The 24,518-nt window shown below is 43.7% G+C and overlaps 1 protein-coding gene across 1 annotated transcript in view; it reads right to left on the bottom strand.

Moving 5' to 3' along the window:
* The window catches only part of LOC311224398 (neuroligin-1-like), a gene marked incomplete at both ends in the record, with an annotated part of 83,576 nt that overhangs the window by 23,852 nt on the left and 35,206 nt on the right, over positions 1–24,518 (bottom strand). The window contains 3 exon segments of the mRNA XM_084338261.1: positions 1,477–1,637; positions 6,061–6,422; positions 9,390–9,656. Of these exon segments, the coding sequence (XP_084194387.1) occupies positions 1,477–1,637; positions 6,061–6,422; positions 9,390–9,656 (790 nt within the window).

The following is a 24,518-nucleotide window of genomic DNA, read 5'->3' on the forward strand; positions in this document are numbered from 1 at the left end:
GCCCCTCATCTCTGCTACAAACCCACTGAGCTAAGAGGAAGCCCTTCATCTCGTCTTCAAACCCACTGAGCTAAGAGGAAGCCCTTCATCTCTTCTTCAAACCCACTGAGCTAAGAGGAAGCCCCTCATCTCTTCTACAAACCCACTGAGCTAAGAGGAAGCCCTTCATCTCTTCAACAAACCCACTGAGCTAAGAGGAAGCCATTCATCTCTTCTACAAACCCACTGAGCTAAGAGGAAGGCCCTCATCTCTTCTACAAACCCACTGAGCTAAGAGGAAGCCCTTCATCTCTTCTTCAAACCCACTGAGCTAAGAGGAAGCCCCTCATCTCTTCTTCAAACCCACTGAGCTAAGAGGAAGCCCTTCATCTCTTCTACACTGAGCTAAGAGGAAGCCCTTCATCTCTTCAACAAACCCACTGAGCTAAGAGGAAGCCCCTCATCTCTTCTACAAACCCACTGAGCTAAGAGGAAGCCCTTCATCTCTTCTTCAAACCCACTGAGCTAAGAGGAAGCCATTCATCTCTTCTACAAACCCACTGAGCTAAGAGGAAGCCCTTCATCTCTTCTTCAAACCCACTGAGCTAAGAGGAAGCCCTCCATCTCGTCTTCAAACCCACTGAGCTAAGAGGAAGCCCTTCATCTCTTCTACAAACCCACTGAGCTAAGAGGAAGCCCCTCATCTCTTCTACAAACCCACTGAGCTAAGAGGAAGCCCTTCATCTCATCTTCAAACCCACTGAGCTAAGAGGAAGCCCTTCATCTCATCTTCAAACCCACTGAGCTAAGAGGAAGCCCTTCATCTCTTCTACAAACCCACTGAGCTAAGCGGAAGCCCTTCATCTCATCTTCAAACCCACTGAGCTAAGAGGAAGCCCTTCATCTCATCTTCAAACCCACTGAGCTAAGAGGAAGCCCTTCATCTCTTCTTCAAACCCACTGAGCTAAGAGGAAGCCCTTCATCTCTTCTTCAAACCCACTGAGCTAAGAGGAAGCCCTTCATCTCATCTTCAAACCCACTGAGCTAAGAGGAAGCCCTTCATCTCTTCTACAAACCCACTGAGCTAAGAGGAAGCCCCTCATCTCTTCTTCAAACCCACTGAGCTAAGAGGAAGCCCTTCATCTCGTCTTCAAACCCACTGAGCTAAGAGGAAGCCCTTCATCTCTTCTACAAACCCACTGAGCTAAGAGGAAGCCCTTCATCTCTTTTTCAAACCCACTGAGCTAAGAGGAAGCCCTTCATCTCTTCTTCAAACCCACTGAGCTAAGAGGAAGCCCTTCATCTCTTCTACAAACCCACTGAGCTAAAAGGAAGCCATTCATCTCGTCTTCAAACCCACTGAGCTAAGAGGAAGCCCCTCATCTCTTCTACAAACCCACTGATCTAAGAGGAAGCCCTTCATCTCTTCTACAAACCCACTGAGCTAAGAGGAAGCCCCCCACTGAGCTAAGAAGAAGGCCCTCCGCTCTTCTTACCCGGTCTTGGCGAAGTTGGTCCAGTAGGTCATCACCACGGCGCTGAGCATCACGTCGTTCTTGGAGAAGTTGCAGGGGAACAGGTCCGTGGGGCCGATCATCGGCAGGCCGAACACGTAGGGTATCTCGTCCCCGTGCGCTGCGTCTGCCCACGGCGGCACCTGACGGGCATAAGATCAGTCCCAGTTAGCACAAATCTGAACTATCCCCTTTGTCGACCTTGTTTTCCTTTATTCATAATATGAATATTATTTCATATTCACATTTTATATTCATAATCAATTGTTTTCCACTTGAATTCACTTTTAGAAAGAATCTTAAATTGTATTTAACACTGTAAAGTTTTTTTTATTTATTTTATTTTTTTCTTTGCTTGCATGTAATTTTAGCCATCTTAATTGTTAGTTTCATTATGCATTGTGTGTTGAGTACTGACTTTTAATTATTTTCTTTTGCAATAATAATTGTTTTTGTATGTTTTTTTTTGTGTGGACCCCAGGAAGACTAGCTGGTTGCTATGGCACCAGCTAATGGGGATCCGTAATCATTTTTATCAATTTTCCTAATCTGTCCCTAATCAAATCAAATCTTTCCCCTGCGCTGCTATGACACCTGATATGTTTTGAGCTGAGACGTGTACAAAAGGCATTGATTGGTCAAAGGTGTCGCAGCCCATTCATTTAATGACATAATCCAGTTGATAGTTAATCACATTGAACTGTGTGGTCATGGAGTGGGCTACCAAACCAAAGCTTAGTGAATTCCAAATGATGCTGCTTCACTTGTTTCACAATATGACATATTTGATTACATATGCACTCATCATTCATGTATGGCAAGATTCAGACTTCAGATAAGTGGAGCGCAGTCTGGAGTTAATACCAACATGGCCCTACTCCCCATTCAGACCTCTGACTTATAGTTGGTATTAAGTGTCTCAAGATGGTCAAATTCAGATTTTAAACTGTTGACTGTGTGATTGATACAGGCTCCCAACAAAAAAGTAGAATAAGTTCACCGGCTCTTTTTATTTTTATTTTATTCAATTTATTTTTGGGCTTTCTGTATTTTTCCCCCATCCCAATTTAGTCGGTATGCCCATTCCCTTCCTGGTCGTTGCGCCCATTTGCCCCACTGTCGGCCTAGGGAGGGTGTAGAACTACCACATGCCTCCTCCGATACATGTGGAGTCAGCCAGCCGCTTCTTTTCACCCGACAGCGAGGAGTCTCACTGGGGGAACGTAACGCGTGCGGAGGTTCACACTATTTCCCCCAGATCCCCTCCCTGCTGAACAGGCGCCCCAACCGACCAGTAGGAGTCGCAGTTTACAACGACCAGGACACATACCCCACCGGCTTCCCACCCGCTAACACTGCCAATTGTGTTAGTAGGGACGACTGACCAAGCCGGAGATTAGATCCCAGAGTATCTGCGGGGGTAGGTAAGTGCTTAGTGCCAGCTGCCCCTGTCCAGCGCCTCTTCTGACCATTTTCCATTATTGTCTGATTTGGTGCTATTATTTACACACATCCTTGGAATTGTATAATGGAATTCATTATACAGTAGAATAAAAATGTTGCTCTGTTATTCAGGATCAGTGGCCTTCATATTGTCTATTGATATTTGTTATAATATTGTTTGCGTATTGTGTCTTTCATGATGTGTTCGACAATGCATGGGACGTGACACCTCAGCGTTCTATTTAAGATCCACTGTCATTCACCTCGTACCTAGTCATCAAGGATGGCCAGCGGTCATTCACTTGTTAGTACCTAGTAGAGGTGTAGCAGCGGTACATGTATTCGTCCCGGAGAGGGTCTGCTACATTTTATTCACATGTATTGCCTATTATTATTATTATTATTATTATTATTATTATTATTATTATTATTATTATTATTATTATTATTATTATTATTATTATTATTATTATTATTATTATTATTATTATTATTATTATTATTATTATTATTATTATTATTATTATTATTATTATTATTATTATTATTATTATTATTATTATTATTATTATTATTATTATAAAAAAACGACCACACAACAAGTACTTAACTACTACTGCAGCTTTCGGTTAATTCTAATGTCCAAACCAAGGCTCAGGAAACCAGTGGCGGCTCTACCACTAGGGGCGCTAGGGCTGCCGACCCACCTGCTGGCCAGCTGCTGTTAAATCAGAGAAGAAGAGAACAAAACTTTTTCGTTTTTGTGTTTTATAGCCCTATAAATAATATAAACATGTTTAAAATTAATAATATTTACTCATTTTAAGTATGTTTGTATTTCCAATGCACAATATAACGTTATTATCTAAATTAAAAAAACACCGTTTTCCAGAGCAGGAAGTGACATCACGTTTTTTTTATTTTTTTTATTTTTTCGTATTTCTCGGGGGCAATACGCGATAGCGCTCTGCGTGCGCGTCACAGTTTGATCGCTGTCTCCGTCACAGCCAATCAGTGCATACGGCGTTGTGCGTTGAAATATGACTATTATGTTGGAATCCGAGCGCGATTTGAAGCGGTCTAGCCAGCAGCGTGAACTTCCGTGAAGGATTTTCCATAGCCGCATTTCGCGGAGACGCTCTCTGATTGGCCGACGCCAGTATTTCTTTCCATGGCAGAATTTCACAGAGACGATCTCTGATTGGCCGAATCCAATTTCTAGCTTCTCGCTTGGTTGAGATAGTTGTGTTGTTGTGAGATGCATGCAGCTGTTTGTCTTAGACGTGCCGTGCCGTGACTGCAAGTTCTTAAGCTTAGGCACTCTTTCAAAGTTGGTTAAGGTTAGAGTTTGTCTTAGAGCATGGCGATAGAACGCCAGGTAGTTTTGCAGTCTGTTCGAGCGGAAATGGACAAAGGAATGTACTTGTTGAGTGTTGTGGCAACAAGCTCAGCTGAGCTAACACTTGGCTAACTGCTAACTTGGCCCTGGACGTTTCAACTAAACAGTGAGTCTGTCTCTCTCTCTCTCTCTCTCTCTCTCTCTCTCTGTATCTGTATCAATCTTGGATGCAATAATAACGTTACTTACCACACTGACTATCTCGATGGCTCATTGATTTAACTACTGCAGCTCTCTCGGATTGAAAATACGTGGATTATGGCTTGTTCAATATCGTCTATGTTTGAATGAATGAATGAATGAGAACTTTATTAACAGATTGCAGAATGGGTACAATACAGTACGGCTCAATACACACAATTGTTAAGGGGATGCAGACCAGAGAAAGACGTTTGTCTTGTTTACATCAGGGTCCCAGATTTTCGATTCATATCGATAGTTTAATAGCTAGCCTTGGCTCGTTTAACAATATGCAAAATATGTGTACAGCCCTGTACTCATACTGAAGTTATTCTTGGTATATAATAGGTCTGATTGTGTAACGAATCGATTCCACGTCGCGCTGTGTGTGAGAGAGGGAGAGATCTGCCTGTGTTTGTAGACGGGCGAGTTTTGTTTCTAACTTTTCTATTTATATATTGTGTTTCAAGTTGTGAATTGGAGTCTAGACTATACTTTATTTGACTGGTTGTGTGTTGTTGTAGTAACAGCTGAGCGACTCGTTCATAAGAGCCGATTCATTGCCGTGAGCGTGAGTCGAATCGCTCACGTCTGGCAATGAGTGTTGCGTGGTACTGTACTGTACATGTTTGCATTTTGCAAAATGTTTGGTATAGCGCCCCCTAGTGGCGAATACCGACCGGCCGCCACTGCAGGAAACCTGTACTTCTGAAAGAAGCAACCACGCGCGCCCACCCACCCACCCACCCACCCACCCTTCACACTAGAATGGCGACAGAGGGGGAATCCAAAACGAAGAACAGCGACGAGAGCGACCATGAATATACTTTGAAGGACCTCCAGGGGCTTTTAGAGGGTTTGGAGACATGGCTTAGGCCGACTCTTTACAATTAAAGGGGGATGAGAGGGAGCCAGAATCCATTGACAATTATATTGACCAAACATTCCTGGTAAGCAGTTGGCAGGTCAATATCTCTAGAGTGCCGCCCAACTTTATAATCGCCTGCGACATCTCAGACCCACGGCAGGCGGCTACGGCTGCCCAAGACACTTAGGTCCCGCCATAGACTGAGTTTCTTCCCCTCAGGAGCTCGCCTGGTAAACGAGTCAGGTGTCGTCCCACCCCCCCCCCCCTCTATGGCGAGCTGCTACGGCTGGACCTCTGGACTTGAACTGTGCTGCACTGTATCCACGTCCCCAACCACTGCACTTTACTGTCTTATCGTTGTCTCACTGTTCTGTCCTGTTTTGCACTTTATAATTATTTATTTACCGTTGTGTTGTTCTGAATTGTGAGGGGGAAAAAAGCATGCACTGTAAATGTCGAATCACGTTCCATTTGTACAAACAATATGGTGAATAAAGTAATCTGAATCTGAATCTTCTCCCACTCTAAATCTGACCCGTACAGAATTGGGTGCCACAATATCACAATATAAGACGACGATCAATGACAGTGAGTTATCGTCCCGCCTCACGGCACACACAGAGGACAAGGCATCAGAGCTAAAGAGAAGGAGTTTGAGCGGGAAGCGTCTCCGCACCTGTTCCGTCTGGCAGTGGTGGTAGAAGGCGTAGAAGTAGGTCGGCGAGCCGAAGCTGGAGTGGAGGTCGGCGGTGGCGACGGCCGGCGCCACCCACTGGTGGTCGGTGAACAGCGCCAGCAGCGTCTTCCTGCGGGTCTCCGGGTTGTGCCGGTCGGCCCAGTCCGTGTACATGAACTTGATGGTCTCGCGCAGGATGTCCTTGCCCTCCGGGTAGCCATAGAGGTCGTCCACGAAGCTGGAGACGGCGTAGTCGAAGTCGTTGGCCTGGACGCCGTTCTCGTTGTCCACGATGAGCTCCACGAACTTTAACCCCTCGCCCTGGTTCACGCCGAGCATGATGTCATAGTTGAGGAACTCACCTGGGCAGGGGGGGGGCGGGGATAGAGGAAGATGGGAATAAAAGAGAGAGAGAGAGAGAGATTTACATTTACAGAATTTTCCAGTAAACACATTTTATTTGATGAGAAAGGAAATAGTACAAATACATTGTCAACAAATCCCACCCGCCCCAGGTGCAAAGCTTAATGTAATCTCTTAATGTTTGACATTTTCCCTTAAGTTTCCCTTACAGTAGCTTTACACCATTTAACTTTCAACTGTGTAACCATTTCAAAATTTTAAACGAAAGCCTTTCCAAACAGTATTAATATATGTAGCAGGGTGGATTATCCCTGCTTTATGGGAGTGGTTGTACACGGCCACCTGGTAGCGGGATGCAGTAGATTCTAATCTATCTGAACCCCCGTCTTTGGGCCCGGAACGTCGAACTGGAGGGCGGGTAGCAGGAGCGGATGGGGCCCAGGATTTACTAACCTGGGGGGTTGTACTCTGGTCCTCCTCGCCCTCCAGGGCGGTCAGCAGTAGCTCCTCACACACTCTCACTTCCCCCAGTACCTCCATTAGCCCTCCCACACCTGGTGACTGTTAGTTGACTAAAGATATTGCGCTCCCCCAAAGCAGTACCCTTCCTTGACAACCTGTAGAGACCTTTAACCATGTGATACGAATAGGGTGGGAAGGGTTAAATAGTAATGCTGATAGTCAAATATTTACCCGGTCAACAAAGGTTAGAACAAGGCTCAGTAATAGACACACACACCGTGCTCCCATCTACGTCTCCTTTATTTTTTATTTTTTTATTGGTCTTTTTCCCCCTCCATTTTTCCTCCGATTTTCTCCCATCCCAATGTTAGTCATATGCCAATTCCCAGTCCCTTCCTGGTCGCTGCGCACTTACCCCCCACAGTCAGATCATCTGGGAGAGTGGAGGCTACCACGTGCTTCCTCCGACACACGTCCAGCCAATCACCGCTTCTTTTCACCTGGCAGCGCGGATTCTCATTGAGAGGGCGTAGCGTGTGGGAGGACCACACTATCCCCCTCACGTCCAATCCGCGCTTAGCAGGCGCCCCGACCGAACTGTAGGAGTCGCTGTTTACAACGACCCGGACCCACCCCGCCAGCTTCTCCCACCCTCTGATACAGCCAATTGTATCAGTGCAGACGGCCAGCCAAGCTGGTGACAACCCCGGAGCTGTGAGCTGGATTCGAACAGGCAAATCCAGCTCAGCTCCGGGGCTGGTGACGAACGCAATCTCCGCTCGGCCACCTAACCGCCTTCTACGTCTCCTTTATATAAGGCCTGGTCAAGTAGCAATTACAGATTATAACTTCATGTGGTTCATATGCAGTATAATCACATTAGGCACCGGGTGCTCTCACTCACATTACAGGGGAACGCTATTCCCAAAATAGGCACCTAGTGCTCAGTACATTAATTCAAGAGCCCCGCTTTGAGTAGGGGAAGACCCAGGCACATATTAAGGAGTTCAATGGGAATTCAAGAACATCACAATATTATTACAATACAAAAATAAATTACATGTGGGCCCACGTTACCAAATAAAAAACCTAAGCTAAAGCCGGCTTATAATGGTTGGGGTACCCCTAGACGCTGGTTGCTAGCGTTCGGTTCAAATGAATATTGTTTTGGCACACGAAGTATCGCTGTACTTAACCGAGATGGTGGGTCCACTCTCACCACCCCTCGTCCGGGTGACACGATGGCCGTCGGGCGATCCCGCGAGAACAGCCAGCGGGCTGGGGTAGGCAGCAGGGGCAGTGGCTGAACTGGAGGAGCGTGCTGTGTTGTGGCGACCTCTGCTGGAAGAAGAGGTGTCCTCAGCTGCGTCGACGAGACGTCCACTGCGGGGCTGCTGACTGAGCTGGCGCGCTCTAAACTGTTTGCTACCTTAAACACAGCTAAACTGTGGGTCTTGATGGACCCTCCTGCTGTCGCCTATACAGCTAACGCAACGTGCTTTAGGCACCACCTGTCTTCAGCAACGCTCGCCTTGTGGTATACTCAGAGTCACTATAGCCGTTAGCAGCAAGCTAATATACCGCTTCAACTTCTAGGATAACACGTTATTTACTGAAGTTGGTTCTTCTTTCCATTTCACTTATTCACACACTTCTCTATCGCTTGTACTTGGATACTAGGATAACCCGTGTTATAGCAAAGTACTTGTTATCTCCCGTTGCTCTTCAACAGGGCTCTTCGAGAGCACACGTCCGTTCACGTTCGAGTTCACTGTCGAAGAGGACTTCCTCCTGGTCCGCCCTCCAGGTAACCATCTCTCACTCGCTGCTCCTTTCTCCTCCGCTCCGCCTGCCACCACCGCCCCCTGCTGGCGACCGCAAACTGGTCCCACTATAGGACACTCAAGGCAGGAGGAAAGATGCTTCAATGTCACGTTAATGGTCCATATCGAAGCCGGAGGAAGAAGAGCACCTCGCATCATTAGTCCGGGCGAGATATCAAAGAGGAACACTGTTGATCACATCTTTGTGCACACAGGGGAAGTAACAGGTTAAGTCAGCACTTCTGAATAAATAGCAGAATATTCAGGATGCTACATATATATAGAGAGGAACGATGGGAGATGACAGTGGCTCGGGAGGTAGAGCAGTCGTCTGGCAATCCGGAGGTTCCCGTTTCGATTCCCGCTCCTCCCGGGCAGTGTGTCGATGTGTCCTTGAGCAAGATACTTAACCCCCTAATTGCTCCCGATGAGCAGTTTGGCACCTTGCATGGTTGCCTCCTCCATCAGTGTGTGAATGTGTGAGTGAATGTCTGTGTGAATGTCTAAGTGAATGTCTGAGTGAATGTGTGAGTGAATGGGTAAAATGTGAGTAACAAATTGTAAAGCGCTTTGGATAAAAGCAGCCATTTACTTATAAATAACCATACCCCTCACCTTGACCTCCTCTACCCCTCACCATGACCTCCTCTACCCCTCACCATGACCTCTAACCCCCCTCACCTTGCTCCATGAGGATCTGCGGGTCGTCCGGTATGACGTCCCCGTCGATGACGGGCCCGAAGGCGATGTGGTAGCGCGCCGGCTGGATGTCCTGGTCCACCAGCTCCCGGTAGTGCTTCCTCTGGAGACACTCCACCAGCTCCACCGTGTCCTGCAGGTTGCAGCCCACCTTCCGGGCCAGCATGCGGGCGTACTTAGCCGGCTGGAAGCTCACCGCCCAGCTGGAGAGGGCCGTGCCGCTCTGAGCTATAGCCCTCTGGAACAAACCTAGAGAGGGGGAGAGAGAGAGAGAGAGAGAGAGAGAGAGAGAGAGAGAGAGAGAGAGAGAGAGAGAGAGAGAGAGAGAGAGAGAGAGAGAGAGAGAGAGAGAGAGAGAGAGAGAGAGAGAGAGAGAGAGAGAGAGAGAGAGAGAGAGAGAGAGAGATCTGTAAAGCATTCCCGGTAACTGGAGAAAGGTATTCCCGTAACCTATGGGTAACCTAGAATACCTTGAGGTACCAGGAATACCTTGCATAGGTATTCCTGGTTACCTAAATAGGTATTCCTGGTTACCTAAATAGGTATTCCTGGTTACCTAAATAGGTATTCCCGTTACCTGATAGGTATTCACGGTAACTTTAGATATTGATATGTATTCCGGTTACTTGTGAAAAGGAGAGGTTACCAGGAATACCGTTACTATATAGGTATTCGCGGTAACTTATATGTATTCCGGTAATTAATTATTTAAATTTAGGCAATCATATTATCAGGGGTAGGCTAGCATATAGAATAGAATAGAATAGAATGTATTTTGCCATTGCACGTCATATACAACTAAATTACAGGAGCTCAACACATGGCCGTAGTATAACACGACACTGTAACAACAGGACTGATAAAGTGCATGATCATCATCATTTACTTACTCAATAATCAACTAGGCTGCAGTATAAAACTTAAAACCAGATTCTCAAACATAAACATAAAGACGGACAACACGCTCATCACAGACAAGGTGGATGTAGCCAATTACTTAAATAGTTTCTTCACAAACATAGCCACAACACTGGTAAACAAACTACCCTCCCACTCAGGGCAGTATGGGGTAGAACACATAGTAGCATACTACAAGAACCTAGGGGTCCACAAGGATGACTTCAAACTGGAAATGGTAACAACAGATGAGGTACTCAATAAACTGAGCGCCCTCCAACCGAACAAGGCCACTGGCCATGACAACATCCCCTCAAAATTCCTCAGAGACTCAGCAGCCGCCATCACATTCTGTTTGACAAGCTAAAAGCAATTGGTTTTGATAGCCTATCAGTGAGCTGGATGCAATCCTACCTGGATGGGAGAGAACAGATGGTGGAGGTAAACGGTACCCTACCCCCCCCCCCCCCCCCCTCACAGTGAGCTGTGGTGTTCCACAAGGAAGCGTACTAGGTCCGCTACTGTTCCTAATTTATGCAAATGACATGTCGTCAGCTTGTGACTGCAACTTGTTCCTGTTTGCGGATGACTCAGCCCTGCTGGTCTCTGACAAGAACAAGTTACAGGTTGAAAAAACCCTCAGCTCAGTCATTCAGCAGCCTGACTTCTGTCTTATGATGTACGTCATAGAGAAGTAGACTAACGTAGAAACAACTTTTCAAAGCATAGTATATTATAAAGCAAAACACATATGAATTATAGGCAATGTATTGGGGTTCTCCTTGTGTTATGTATGTTTTCAAACATGAGAGACCCTTATCCATGTGACACATTGTGTCCCTAATGTCACTACCCTTGATTGGTGCGTAGCCTTTAGCCAGTTATAGCCAGGCCTGAAAATGTGACATGAAACAACCTGCACTTTAGCTTCAAATATGATTGAATGTAGAATTATACTGTATATGACCCTTCCACCTAAATAGAAAACACATTTCTTAGAGCGCTCATCGTTGAAATCACAGGGAAAGATAAACTCAGTTGAGGAACACATGAGTATGAATTTTGCCACATAAGCACACAACTTCAATAACCTTAAGGGGGTGGGCGTTTTCTACAGCCCCAAAATGTGTAGGGTACTAATATAGCCTTATCACTCAGTCTAGGAGACCAGATATTGGAGGATCATCATGCTCGCCTGATGGGAGGGCTGGCAGGATCAACGACTGTACAGGTGTACACATGACCCTTAAAGTCATATCAGCTGGTCTGATTAACCCTGATCACAAGTCCAATGGGCCACAGGGCCAGAGGGATCTGAGGGTCCACCATTAGGACCAAAGCTTTCTCCAAGGGGTCAGTGGGTGAAGCCCGCCATTTCTGTCTGGTCTGCAGAACATTTAGTTATTCCCTGATAAAACATCAGAGTTTAAGTTGACCTATGATTAAATTATGGGTCAGGTTTACCCGCAGAGGTGCTAAATTGTACACAACCTTTTTTTAATAATAGATTGAAGTCCACCAGTCTTTGACTTTACCAACACTGGTGTTGTGGTCCACTGCATAGTGTTAAATACAATAAATATAAGTCGAGATGAAAAGCACTTCCATGTTTATACCTAGAGAGGCCAAAACGAGTCCCTGGGACCCAACGGCCCGCTCAGGGCCCCCCTAGAACCCAAGTTTGACACTCTTTTGTGGGCTTGTAGAAGACATGTTGGGGGTCATTTTGAATGTTGGCTACTCTCTCTAGACCCATAGGGGGTGGACATACATCATGTTTAACAATGGGTCAATTCGACCCGTTTGGCCTTTCTAGTTAGAAAAATGTCATTTCTAGTGGTTTTGGGGGAGAGCGCAACTGATTGGCCCGCTGAGGGGCCCCGCTGGAACCAAATGTGACACTTTTTTAGGGGCTTGTAGAAGACATATTGGGGGTCATTTTGACCTCTGGCTAGTCTCTCTAGACCCATAGAGGTACACCCACACATTTAAAACAGCCAAGGTCGACCAAAGTGCTGTGTGTGGGTAAAACAATCACAGATTAAAGCATACACAGTAAAACAGTGACACATACTGTATACACAGTGAAAACACACATCATGCTTCAAAAGGCCAGTGAGAATGATTTAAACATTTCTAGTGTCTGGGCTGATCTAATGTGGAAAGGTAGACTGGTAATGTGGAAAGGTAGACTAACTCAGGTGACCAGGAATACCTGTTTTTTCCAAAATGCAGTTCAAATGCCATCTTGGAATAACAAAACAACGATTGTGTGCAGACAATTGAAAATGTTGGGTTCCTTTCCACTTTCTTGAAGATAGAAACAATTTAAATACTTGTTCTAGAACTGCATTTTTTGCACTTGTTTGTTAAGTTAACCCTTTCCTTGTTTTTGCTCATTTTAACAGACAAAACACAACACATTCTAGTAATTCTGGTTTACATCTAACCCTTATTATTGCTGTTATGATTTCCAAAAATAAAATCTCACCAATCTTTAGTAAAATAGGAGATTTGTGTCTATCTGGAATTGTGAGGATAGGTATTCGCGGTAACCTGGGATCAATATGTGAAACGTAATTATCTCCTAAAATAATTGGCCACAAAAGACTAAACTAATTTTGGTTGTTCATCGGGGTGCCAAGATCATGCCCAAAACATATCATGCATCTGCCATGAAAATTAAGCCTTTTTTGTTTGTCATCAATTGAAGGCCATGAACTATGTTGACTCATATCCCTCTACCTGGATTTTTCCATCAGATTCAGCTACATTTTTATTCTCTTGAGATAACTCAGGGAGAACTATGGCTATATGTTACATGATGATGATATCCCTACAAAACAACCAAAACATTTTAATTCTCTCTTAAATTAGAGGAGATAAGTGAATTGGTGAACTGAGCTAGTGTTATGCATATTCAGAGAGATTTTAAGTGGCAAAACGTTACACTATAAAAACGAACTGGATAGTTGACGATAATAAACATTTAACTTCATTCAGCTGAAATATTCAAAAATCATTAAGTCTGCTATAAACCATTCTCATTTTCTCTGTGTGTATGCGTTTGTGTCCCAGGCTAGATGAGGTCAGAGGAGTTTGATGGTATTTACTGAGGATGGCCAGATAATGTTGATATTTAACCATAAAAAAATATAATACATAATAAATGTATACATGATCATGCAACATAAAACAATTGTTGTAGGAACGTTTTGGGAGAGAGAGGTAGGAAGGGGTTGTATGTTATGAGTTCCAAAAAATGGAACTTAAAAGTTATTTCAAGTTTCTTTAATAGGTTGTGAAGATTTTAAAGCTCAATATATCAAAACGTGGCACTTTACAGTGAACAGGAGGTCTATTCGTATTAAAAACCATAGATTGTTTTTAATTTAAATGTCTGGAAGAGCTATGTGTGGTGAGTCCCGCCCCTAGTGAATAGCCTCTGATGTTGAAACAGTCACATCAGATTGGGAGTTCGACGTGTTGGGTGTATTATTATTGGGCTCACTAGCTGCCTAGCCGACTACATCAGCAGTTATTTTCTTGAGTGGCGTGAAATTCGACTTGTGATATCAGAAGGTTTTCAGAGGGTCAGCTACTGAAGCAAAACTAGCAACCTGCAACATTTTACAGGATCCCCACTCTCCCTCCCTCCCTCCCTCCCTCCCTCCCTCCCTCCCTCCGTCCCTCCCTCCGTCCCTCGGTCCTTACAGACATTCATGAAGTCAGAAAGTGGACTGAAGTGATAATCAAAGGGACAACAGGAAGGAGAGGCTGTGCAGGTACAGTAAAGAGGGGTACCCTGTGTTACCATGGCAACTTGAGCGGGGGATATGGGGGGGGGGGGAGCTCCTAGCCTCAGGGATTTATGGCAATATGCGTCTCTATCTCGTCTCTGCTCGGATCCTGGTGTGATGAAATATTCACCGTACCGCGGGTCTGTCCGGAGAGACTTCCAATCCAGACCCGATCGATCTTCATTTAGTACGGCTAACAACCACATGCTAACAACCACATGCTAACAACCACATGCTAACAACCACATGCTAACAACCACAGGCTAACAACCACATGCTAACTACCACATGCTAACAACCACAGGCTAACAACCACATGCTAACTACCACATGCTAACAACCACATGCTAACAACCACATGCTAACAACCACATGCTAACAACCACAGGCTAACAACCACAGGCTAACAACCACATGCTAACAACCACAGGCTAACAACCACAGGCTAACAACCACATGCTAACAACCACATGCTAACAACCACATGCTAACAGCCACAGGCTAACAACCACAGGCTAACAACCACAGGCTAACAACCACATGCTAACAACCACATGCTAACTACCACATGCTAACAACCACAGGCTAACAACCACATGCTAACAACCACAGGCTAACAACCACAGGCTAACAACCACATGCTAACAACCACATGCTAACAACCACATGCTAACAACCACATGCTAACAACCACATGCTAACAACCACAGGCTAACAACCACAGGCTAACAACCACAGGCTAACAACCACATGCTAACAACCACATGCTAACTACCACATGCTAACAACCACAGGCTAACAACCACATGCTAACAACCACTGGCTAACAACCACAGGCTAACAACCACATGCTAACAACCACATGCTAACAACCACATGCTAACAACCACAGGCTAACAACCACATGCTAACAACCACATGCTAACAACCACATGCTAACAACCACATGCTAACAACCACAGGCTAACAACCACAGGCTAACAACCACATGCTAACAACCACATGCTAACAACCACAGGCTAACAACCACATGCTAACAACCACATGCTAACAACCACAGGCTAACAACCACATGCTAACAACCACATGCTAACAACCACATGCTAACAACCACAGGCTAACAACCACATGCTAACAACCACATGCTAACAACCACAGGCTAACAACCACATGCTAACAACCACAGGCTAACAACCACATGCTAACAACCACATGCTAACAACCACATGCTAACAACCACAGGCTAACAACCACAGGCTATCAACCACATGCTAACAACCACAGGCTATCAACCACATGCTAACAACCACATGCTAACAACCACATGCTAACAACCACAGGCTAACAACCACATGCTAACAACCACAGGCTAACAACCACATGCTAACAACCACATGCTAACAACCACATGCTAACAACCACAGGCTAACAACCACATGCTAACAACCACATGCTAACAACCACATGCTAACAACCACAGGCTATCAACCACATGCTAACAACCACATGCTAACAACCACATGCTAACAACCACAGGCTAACAACCACATGCTAACAACCACAGGCTAACAACCACATGCTAACAAGGAGCTTCAAAAGGAAAACCTTTGGATTCTGAAAACACCCTTTTCTTGACGATGGGATATTTTATTGGCTTCAGTTAAAGAAATAATTATACCCTTAAGCCTCTATGTATTGATTCCAATATGGTGAGTGGTGCTTTTTCTCAAAACGAAGAACATTTCCCTCCGGTATGAGCGGTCTTGTGTCTGCAGGCTCCCAGTACAAGGTGCGTGAAACAACACACTGGAGGCATCAGCTATTCAGGACACACACCACAAGGTTGCTATTTCAATAACACAAATATGATCATGAATAGAACTAGGTCAAGGCCCAAGCCGACATGAAACATGCTGCAATGTCTATGAGCAACGCAGTCTCATCAGACAACGTAAATAAAGTACTAATGGACCACAGGGATATAATGTACGTTGTGTTATAGCCATAAGTAATATATGTACATATTGTATAAGTAATATATTATTTACATTTTGTATCGGTGAAAGTCCAAAATGGGAGTCGATCTAACAACGCGTGTGGTCGCGGGGTGAGTGCTCTCACCACGAGACTAAACCACCCACGCACCCTGATACAAACACAGCAATACTATGATGATGGTTCATTTGAATGTTTAACAGTTATTATGGTTAAGATAGAAAGTTGGGGATATTTAGAATACGTACACATTGTACATTTTCATAAATATGTTAATATGTGACTCATGGCTATAACTTCTTCTCCTTTTTCTTTCGGCTTTTCCCGTCAGAGGTCGCCACAGCGGATCATCCGTTTCCATCCGTTCCTGTCCTCTAGTCGTCCTCCGTCAGGCCCGCTGCCCGCATGTCCTCCTTCACTGTGTCCATAACCCTCCTCTTGGGCCTTCAACCTCCTCCTCTCTCCTGGCAGCTCCATCTCCAGCATCCTCCTCCCGATGTACCCCACCTCCCTCCTCCGCACATGTCCAAACCATCTCAGTCCAAACCTCTCTCACTTTCTGCCCGAACTGCTCAACATGGGCCGTTCCTCTGATGTAGACATTTTCGTCCAACCTTGTTCCTCCCAGAGAGAACCTTAGCATCTTCATCTCTGCCACCTCCAGCTCCGCCACCTGCTGGTTGGTCAGTGCCACCGTGTCTAGACCATACAGCATAGCTATAACATAACGTACAATAATGTACCTTTTCCTGTGGTACTTTATTTACATCTCATTTAAGCGAGATTGGTGGGGTATGTGGGGTTTCCCCCCCAAAAACCGGAATAATTTCAGGTAAATAACATTACATATCTCTTGCTGTGGAATTAACACAATATTATGCTTACTTTTGACAATAAATAAAATAATAATTTGTTCTTACTTGCTTGCCTGGGTAAATAAAGGTTAAATAAATGTTAAAAAAATAAAAAAAAATTGAAAACCGATACCGATCATTTCCGATATTACATTTGAATGCCAATATCGGCCAATAATATCGGACATCCCTAATTCAAATGTATTGTCATCATACAGCACAGGTACAGTACAATGAAAATAAGTTTGGCAGGGGGGTGATGGGAGTCCTGCAGCCCAGAGCCCATCCTTCCCCTTCCCCTCAGGGAATATCAGATATCTAGGAATCAACATTTCACCCAGACTGTCAAGAGTTATTTCAACTCAATTTCATCCCACTGTTAAAAACAACTCAATTTCATCCCACTGTTAAAAACAATAGAAGACGACACACAAATATGGCTAAACTTACCACTCTCACTAATAGGTAGAATAGCAACTGTCAAAATGTCAATTCTCCCAAAAATCGATTATCTATTCACTATGATCCCAACCCAGCCTACCACCAATTGGTTCAGCTCCCTGGACTCCACCATTACTAAGTGTTACTGGAAGAATAAAAAAGCAAGAATTCATTTAACCACCCTTCAAAAAAACTAAAACCAAGGAGGACTTGAAGCACCTACATTTCTCAACTACTATCTGGCCAACCAATTAATATACATCTACAAATGGATTCACCCTACCCAACAATACAACCCCTGGGAAGACATTGAGAAGGACGTGTGCATGGAAATCTCACCACAAGATCTGCCATTCCTTAGCACAAGCATAAAACATCACTGTTGTTTTAGGAATACAGTCATTTCCACAACTCCGACAGCCTGGTGGAAAGCCAACTAAATCACTGGTAAGTAACACACTAACCCCCTGTAAATACCCCCCAACCTGGCACAACCCTGACTTTCAACTCTGCAAATCACCCATATACTTCCCAGCTTGGAAACAAAAAGGCATTACTCATCTTCACCACATCTTCACAGACAACAGCCTAATCACTTATCAAGATTTGACACAAGGATACGGAATTGGGACAGACCAACACTTCCAATTTCTACATTTTGAAATTTTAAATTAACACTACACAAAATGATCTTGAACCACCTCCAATTATATTAGCAATGAATAAAATAACATCACAGAAGAAAATATTAAAAAATATATACAAAATACTGACACTACATTCCATCTCCCCTTCACAAAATGGGAACAGGACTTGGCTTTCTCTCCCAATGCCGTATCCTGGCAACACATTTGCACCAACACATTCACAATGACTAACAACACTAACCTTCAATTAATCCAATATAAGGTGTTACACAGAGTACATATCACACAGCACAGGATGTTTAAAATGGGATTTGCAAGCTCAGATGTATGCTCCCATTGCAACCCTCAGCTCAGAACAGGCAAAATCTGCATATGGCTCACTGATAACAAACTATCATTACACATGGGCAAAACAGAGTCCATTCTCTTCGGTTCAAATAACAAACTCAGCAAGACCGACGGCTTCTCAGTTACAGTGGGTGACAATATTGTCACAAGGAAAGAAGATATTACCTACCTGGGTTCCATCCTAGAGGCAAATCTTTCCTGTGACAAAATGGCATCCAATGTAATAAAAAATCAACCAACGAACTTGATTCTTGTACCGGATCTCCTCACTGGTAAACAAGAATACCCTGAAGACTCTAGCAGGAGCACTCATTCAAGGGTACTACGACTATGCTTGCACCTCATGGTACCAAAGCACCTCAAAGGCGCTAAAAACAAAATTACAAACATCTCAAAACAAACTGGTCAGACTACTGCTTGACCTTACTCCTAGAACCCACCTCACCCCTGCCCACTTTGACAACCTAGGATGGCTTAGAGTAGACGACAGAGTACAGCAACTTGCAATGGGCCTGGTCTACAAGATACACTACACGACCAAGGTACCCATGTACATGACAAAATACTTCCCAAAGGTCAGTGAATACCACGATCACAACACCAGAGGGAGCTCCACAAATCATGTTAAACCCAGATTCGGCTCAAACAAGGGACTAAACACGTTTCGCAATTATGCCACATCAATGTGGAACGCCCTACCCAAAGCTGTAAAGGAATGTGAATCACTACCCACTTTCAAAAACACTCTCAAAAAACACCTAAGGGAGACTGCAACTCGAAACTGGCCCCTGTAAATGTCCGAACACAACCCCCTCCAATGTACAGTAAATTACCAAGTATGGTCTTGTCAATAATCCAATGTACAGTTTTGTTTGTACAGTTGTACAGTGTCCCCCACCCACCCCTCCTACCCACCCCCCCCCCCCCCCCTACCCAACCCCCCCCCCACCCACCCAACCACCTCCAATGTACAGTCCCCCCCACCCCCACCTACCCAATCCAATGTACAGTTTCGACGTCAAATGTATATACTCTTTTTTTTTTTTTTTTTGACTCTTTTTGTATCACAAACAGTACTGTAATTGCAAATCTGGTATGTCATAAATGTATAGATGTAGCAGTACTGTCTATCTGTATGTCATGTATGTCATATATGTTACGATGAATTGAAAATGGGGGACCCTGATGTAAACAAGACGAAAGTCTTTCTCTGGTCTGCATCCCCTTAACAATTGTATGTATTGAGCTGTACTGTACTGTACCCATTCTGCAATCTGTTAATAAAGTTTTCAATCAATCAATTCAATCAATCAATCAACCCTCAACACCCCAGACAACTATTTCCATGCCACCTGGCTCTGCCCACCTGTTCAAGACTTCTGGAATTCCGTCATCAATACACTATCCCGGCTCATGAGCTGCAGCATTCCTCTCTCCCCCTCCCTCTGTCTACTCGGGGATACTACTGCTATCAATTTATTAGTCCAGAACACCAAACCCCTACTCGTTTCTCTAGCTGTCGCCAAGAAAACTATCCTCTTAAACTGGAAGACAGAAACAAACTTGAATACTGGGCTATGGTTGGGCCTTCTCTCAAATTACATGTCACAGGAAACAATCTCAACCGTGGATCATACCGAAGTCTCACAATTGAATAACATCTGGGAATTGCTTATTATGGATAATATACGCTCCTAATCACATGAGATTGACCTGTGAGCCAAAACTCACCTTTTTAGTAGAGCCTTCTGTTGACTTTTTATCAAATTTTTTGCTCCACACATTTTATGTTCTTTTACCAATTTCTTTTATCAGTTTTATTTATTCTATGTTTCTCTATGTTTTATTCTTGCCTATTTTTATATTCGTTCTTTCCTTTATTCTGGCTAGTTTTTAAGTTCTTTAACTGTAGCGCTTTGAGATTTGCCACGCAACTGTAAAGCGCATTACAAATAGAATCTATTATTATTATTATTATTATTATTATTATTATTATTATTATTATTATTATTATTATTATTATTATTATTATTATTATTATTATTATTATTATTATTATTATTATTATTATTATTATTATTATTATTATGATTATTATGATTATTATTATTATTATTATTATTATTATTATTATTATTATTATTATTATTATTATTATTATTATTATTATTATTATTATTATTATTATTATTATTATTATTATTATTATTATTATTATTATTATTATTATTATTATTATTATTATTATTATTATTATTATTATTATTATTATTATTATTATTATCCACTCCACAACCCACCCTCCTCTCAATCCCCCTCCTCACCCCCTACTTTACTTACTCCCCTCTCTCCCCCCCCCACCCCCCTCCCTTGTCATGTGTATTTGTTGTTGTCCTCCGTCATCTAGTGTTTATTTGTCAACGTCTAGTCTGAGTTCCCGAGAGGGGCAATGAAATGTCACTATTTTTCTTATTTTACTACACTTTTCTTTTTATTCCGCACTGTAAATAGATACAATGTATAATAAATAATATAGTTGTCCCCCAAAGAGGGGGGGGGGGGGGGGGGGGGGGTGGATGGAGTGCCCTCAAAAAAAAAGAAGAAGTTTGGCATCCTACCAGAGTGTAAATGTAACAGTAAAGTGTGATAGTAATATACAATGTACTGGGCCCAGTAGTTCAACACTTTTAATCCCTATCTGATCGGATCAGATTTGGATCTTGGGTAGTTGAAAACCAAAAAACAGGATTAGCATCACTTTGATATCCAATAAGATCAGGAAAAAAAAATTCAAGCTTTAATCTGGATCAAATCTTCAAAACGCTCGGTGTGGACCCTTTGGCGGTAACCTCTCCTTCCAGCGTGATGGGAGAGGTGAACGGTCCCTGCCATGATCCCTGTGTTCTGACTGTTCTTTCAGTCAGTAGGCCTACATCGGTCTCTGAATAATTAGTAATGGCAAATACACACATGTCCAGATTTGTTAGGGCCATGTGGTTAATTAGATAATTGATAGCAAGTAAGGGCCAGACCTATAGAAACTAATTGCTCACCTGACCAAATCAGTGAGTTGGAAAGATGGACAAAAAGGGGCCTACTTTTACATCTACTGAGACCCATGCACTGCTCCAGAGTGGAAGGCATAATCATGACTCCATAGTGGGTCACTTTAACAGAGGGCGGAGCGACTAAAGTAAAAGAGCGGAATATGGACAGAAGTTACAGACAATGTAAATGCCACAGGATCAGGACACAAGAGGACGGTAGACCAAGGGAGATTGAGGTGGCAGAATTTGAAGCAGCAAGCTACCAAAGACCACAGCCCGGCTTAACACCCAGACGGGTAACAAACTATATAAAAGGGGAGAATACACATATGTGGTACTTGATATCATTGGTGGTCAGCAGTCACAATCTCTACATGGAATACCAAACGACACAGGTATGTGTGATTTTATCATTGTCCCTATATAACAAAAATTATTATCTTGTATAATTGCTAATTTCATAGTACTACAATGGCTATATTTCTCATATAGCATCCTTGTTCTTATAGTACTACTATTTTCCTGGAGCTTGCATGCTTTTGATCATCTTATTAAGGGGGATAAAGTATAGAGTTCGACTAAGAGGTTGGCAGTCGACTACGGCTCCTTTCGATCGATTAGTCGGCTATTCGACTAGTCTAGGTCAGCCCTAATATATACGGTATATACCGCACTATGGTACTCGATCATCATACAGAGTTACACTATGGTATGAGGGGTCCGATAATGTCTGAAAATGCACACGTCTGACTACAGAATGCTGCTCTCGGCTTTAACTATAAATAAGTCAAAGATGTTATTTTGAATCACAAGGCGTTATCCCTCTATTCCCTGACCCAGCTGAAATGGTGGCAGGGAGCATTTAGCGTTGCACTAATGAATATTTTATAATTGTTGACGGCTGTAGGTGTACCGTCATTTCAAAGATGACACACAGCACACCTGGCGGCTTATGGGTCTAGAAAACACTACGCCAACATGGGATTATCTCAAAAAACAAAGCCATTTGTTACTTTTGTGAGAACACGATGGCACACACCTCCCACACACGGCAAATAAAAGCCCCTGTTTATTCGTAATGCATTGGAAAGTTCCCGCGTGGGAGAAAATCACTTACGAGGGACAGGAACTGAGCTGCGATCAGTCAGGATCACATAGGCTGTTTTGCAGCAAAGCTGCACATTTTCAAAAGTGTTTTCCAAAATGAAAAGTGCTTGAATTGGGCTTTTTATTTATAAAAAAGTAAAATTTTGGTAGATTTTTTATTGGTTTTTACTACCGGGCAGTCCGGTAGAGAGAGAGAGAGAGAGAGAGAGAGAGAGAGAGAGAGAGAGAGAGAGAGAGAGAGAGAGAGAGAGAGAGAGAGAGAGAGAGAGAGAGGAATAATGGGAGACAGAGCGGGGGGAAGATATTTGTCAATGAACGCCGGGTCCGGGAATCGAACCCGGGTCGGCCATGCCGTGACGGAGCACGTTACGTGGTTTACCACTCAGGCGCCCCTTGAATTGAGCTTTTAATGAGCTGTATGAACCCTGTGTCTAAACATAGTGTTGTTGCGCTGCATGCAGGGCCGGACTGGGGAAATAATTCATATCGGGAGCTATAGCGCGAAATATAGCCCCAATCAGGCCACTTTTTTGTCCACCAGGACATTTTTTGTTACAAAGACTTAATTTCCTGCATTCTGATGAATTTGAGTGCATGTGAATCACAAACTAATGAGCCAACAATTGCTTAGTACAATGTACTGTTATGAACCTCAAATAAAACTGTTGTGGCACTAGCAATGCTACTCTCTCCACCTTCAAAAAGAAAAAAGCAAGAGCACAACATATTTTTCTATTTACTATTATAATACAGTTAACCACTCTCTCCTGTAAGGGCCTTTCTTTTTCTTTGTTTAATCCCTCTCTCCTCCACCCTTTCTCTTTCTTCCACTGTCCATCTTGACATCAACGTTAATTGACTTTCGCTCTACTGTATCTCTCCCGAGTCCCTCACTACCTGGCTCACTGCCTGGCTGTTATTTTGCATCTGAGTGTCATCTGCCATTCCATTCGCCGCCTCTGCTGTCAATCAGTTGTATCGCCTGGTCCCGCCTCCACCAATCACAAGCGGCAGCACGGCTCCATTGTGTGTGTGTGATCCGAGGGAGAGAGTCAGATAGTTCTCCAACTCTGTCGCAGACAGTGAAATCCTGGTTGTTCCCCACCCACCTAGGTTATCTAACTATTGCGCCGTCCCGCCGCCACAACTAGAAACAATGGCCTGGCAAAAAATAAAATAAAAAATTATAATAATTAAAGAAAAGATTTTTATTTATTTTTTTATATAATTTATTTATTTTTAATCTGTGCAGGCCAGGCCACCGGGAAAACTCCCGGTGCTCCCGATGGCCAGTCCGGGCCTGGCTGCATGGGACGGCTGTGTGACAGTACACTGGTCCTCTTCCCCGTCTGACTCATGATGCTCTGTTGTGCAAGTGGCCTGTGGGCGGGTGACCCTCCTCTCTGGTGCTAGTCAAGCCAAGCCTCGCAAGCAGACAGAAATGAATGAACGCTGTCTGTTTTATAACAAAGATTGAATATACCACCTTGAAATTTGTTGAAACCCACATGGTCATAGAGGAGGTTAACTTGGCCCCACAACAAGCTCTGAAATGAAATGTGTTCTTCCTTTAAAGCAGGGGTTCCCAACGTTTTCAGGCCGCGACCCCCACTATCATTGAGGTGAAATTTTTTTTTATAAAAAAAAATAAAAAATAAAAATTTTCTTTCTTTTACTGTATGGTTGAAACATGCAAATGTTCAAATGCACACGCACTAATAAGCATTGGAGGCTTTTAACCAGGGCCGGACTGGGGAAATCATTAAGGCCAGTCAGGCCCCAGTCAGGCCACTTTTTAAGCAGGGGGTCCCCCACCAGGAAATGTTTTGTTACAAAGACTTCATTTCCTGCATTCTGGTGCAGGGATTTTTTTATTTGTACCCTTTAAATGCCAATGTTTGTGATGGCAAAGTCATCTAATAACCGGACATTGTGACGGCGTGACGGTGACTCACACTGCTCCACAGACCCCTGG

Source organism: Notolepis coatsorum (assembly GCF_963971535.1).
Source record: "Notolepis coatsorum genome assembly, contig: SUPER_2_unloc_1, whole genome shotgun sequence".
In the NCBI taxonomy this organism is placed as follows: Eukaryota; Metazoa; Chordata; class Actinopteri; order Aulopiformes; family Paralepididae; genus Notolepis; species Notolepis coatsorum.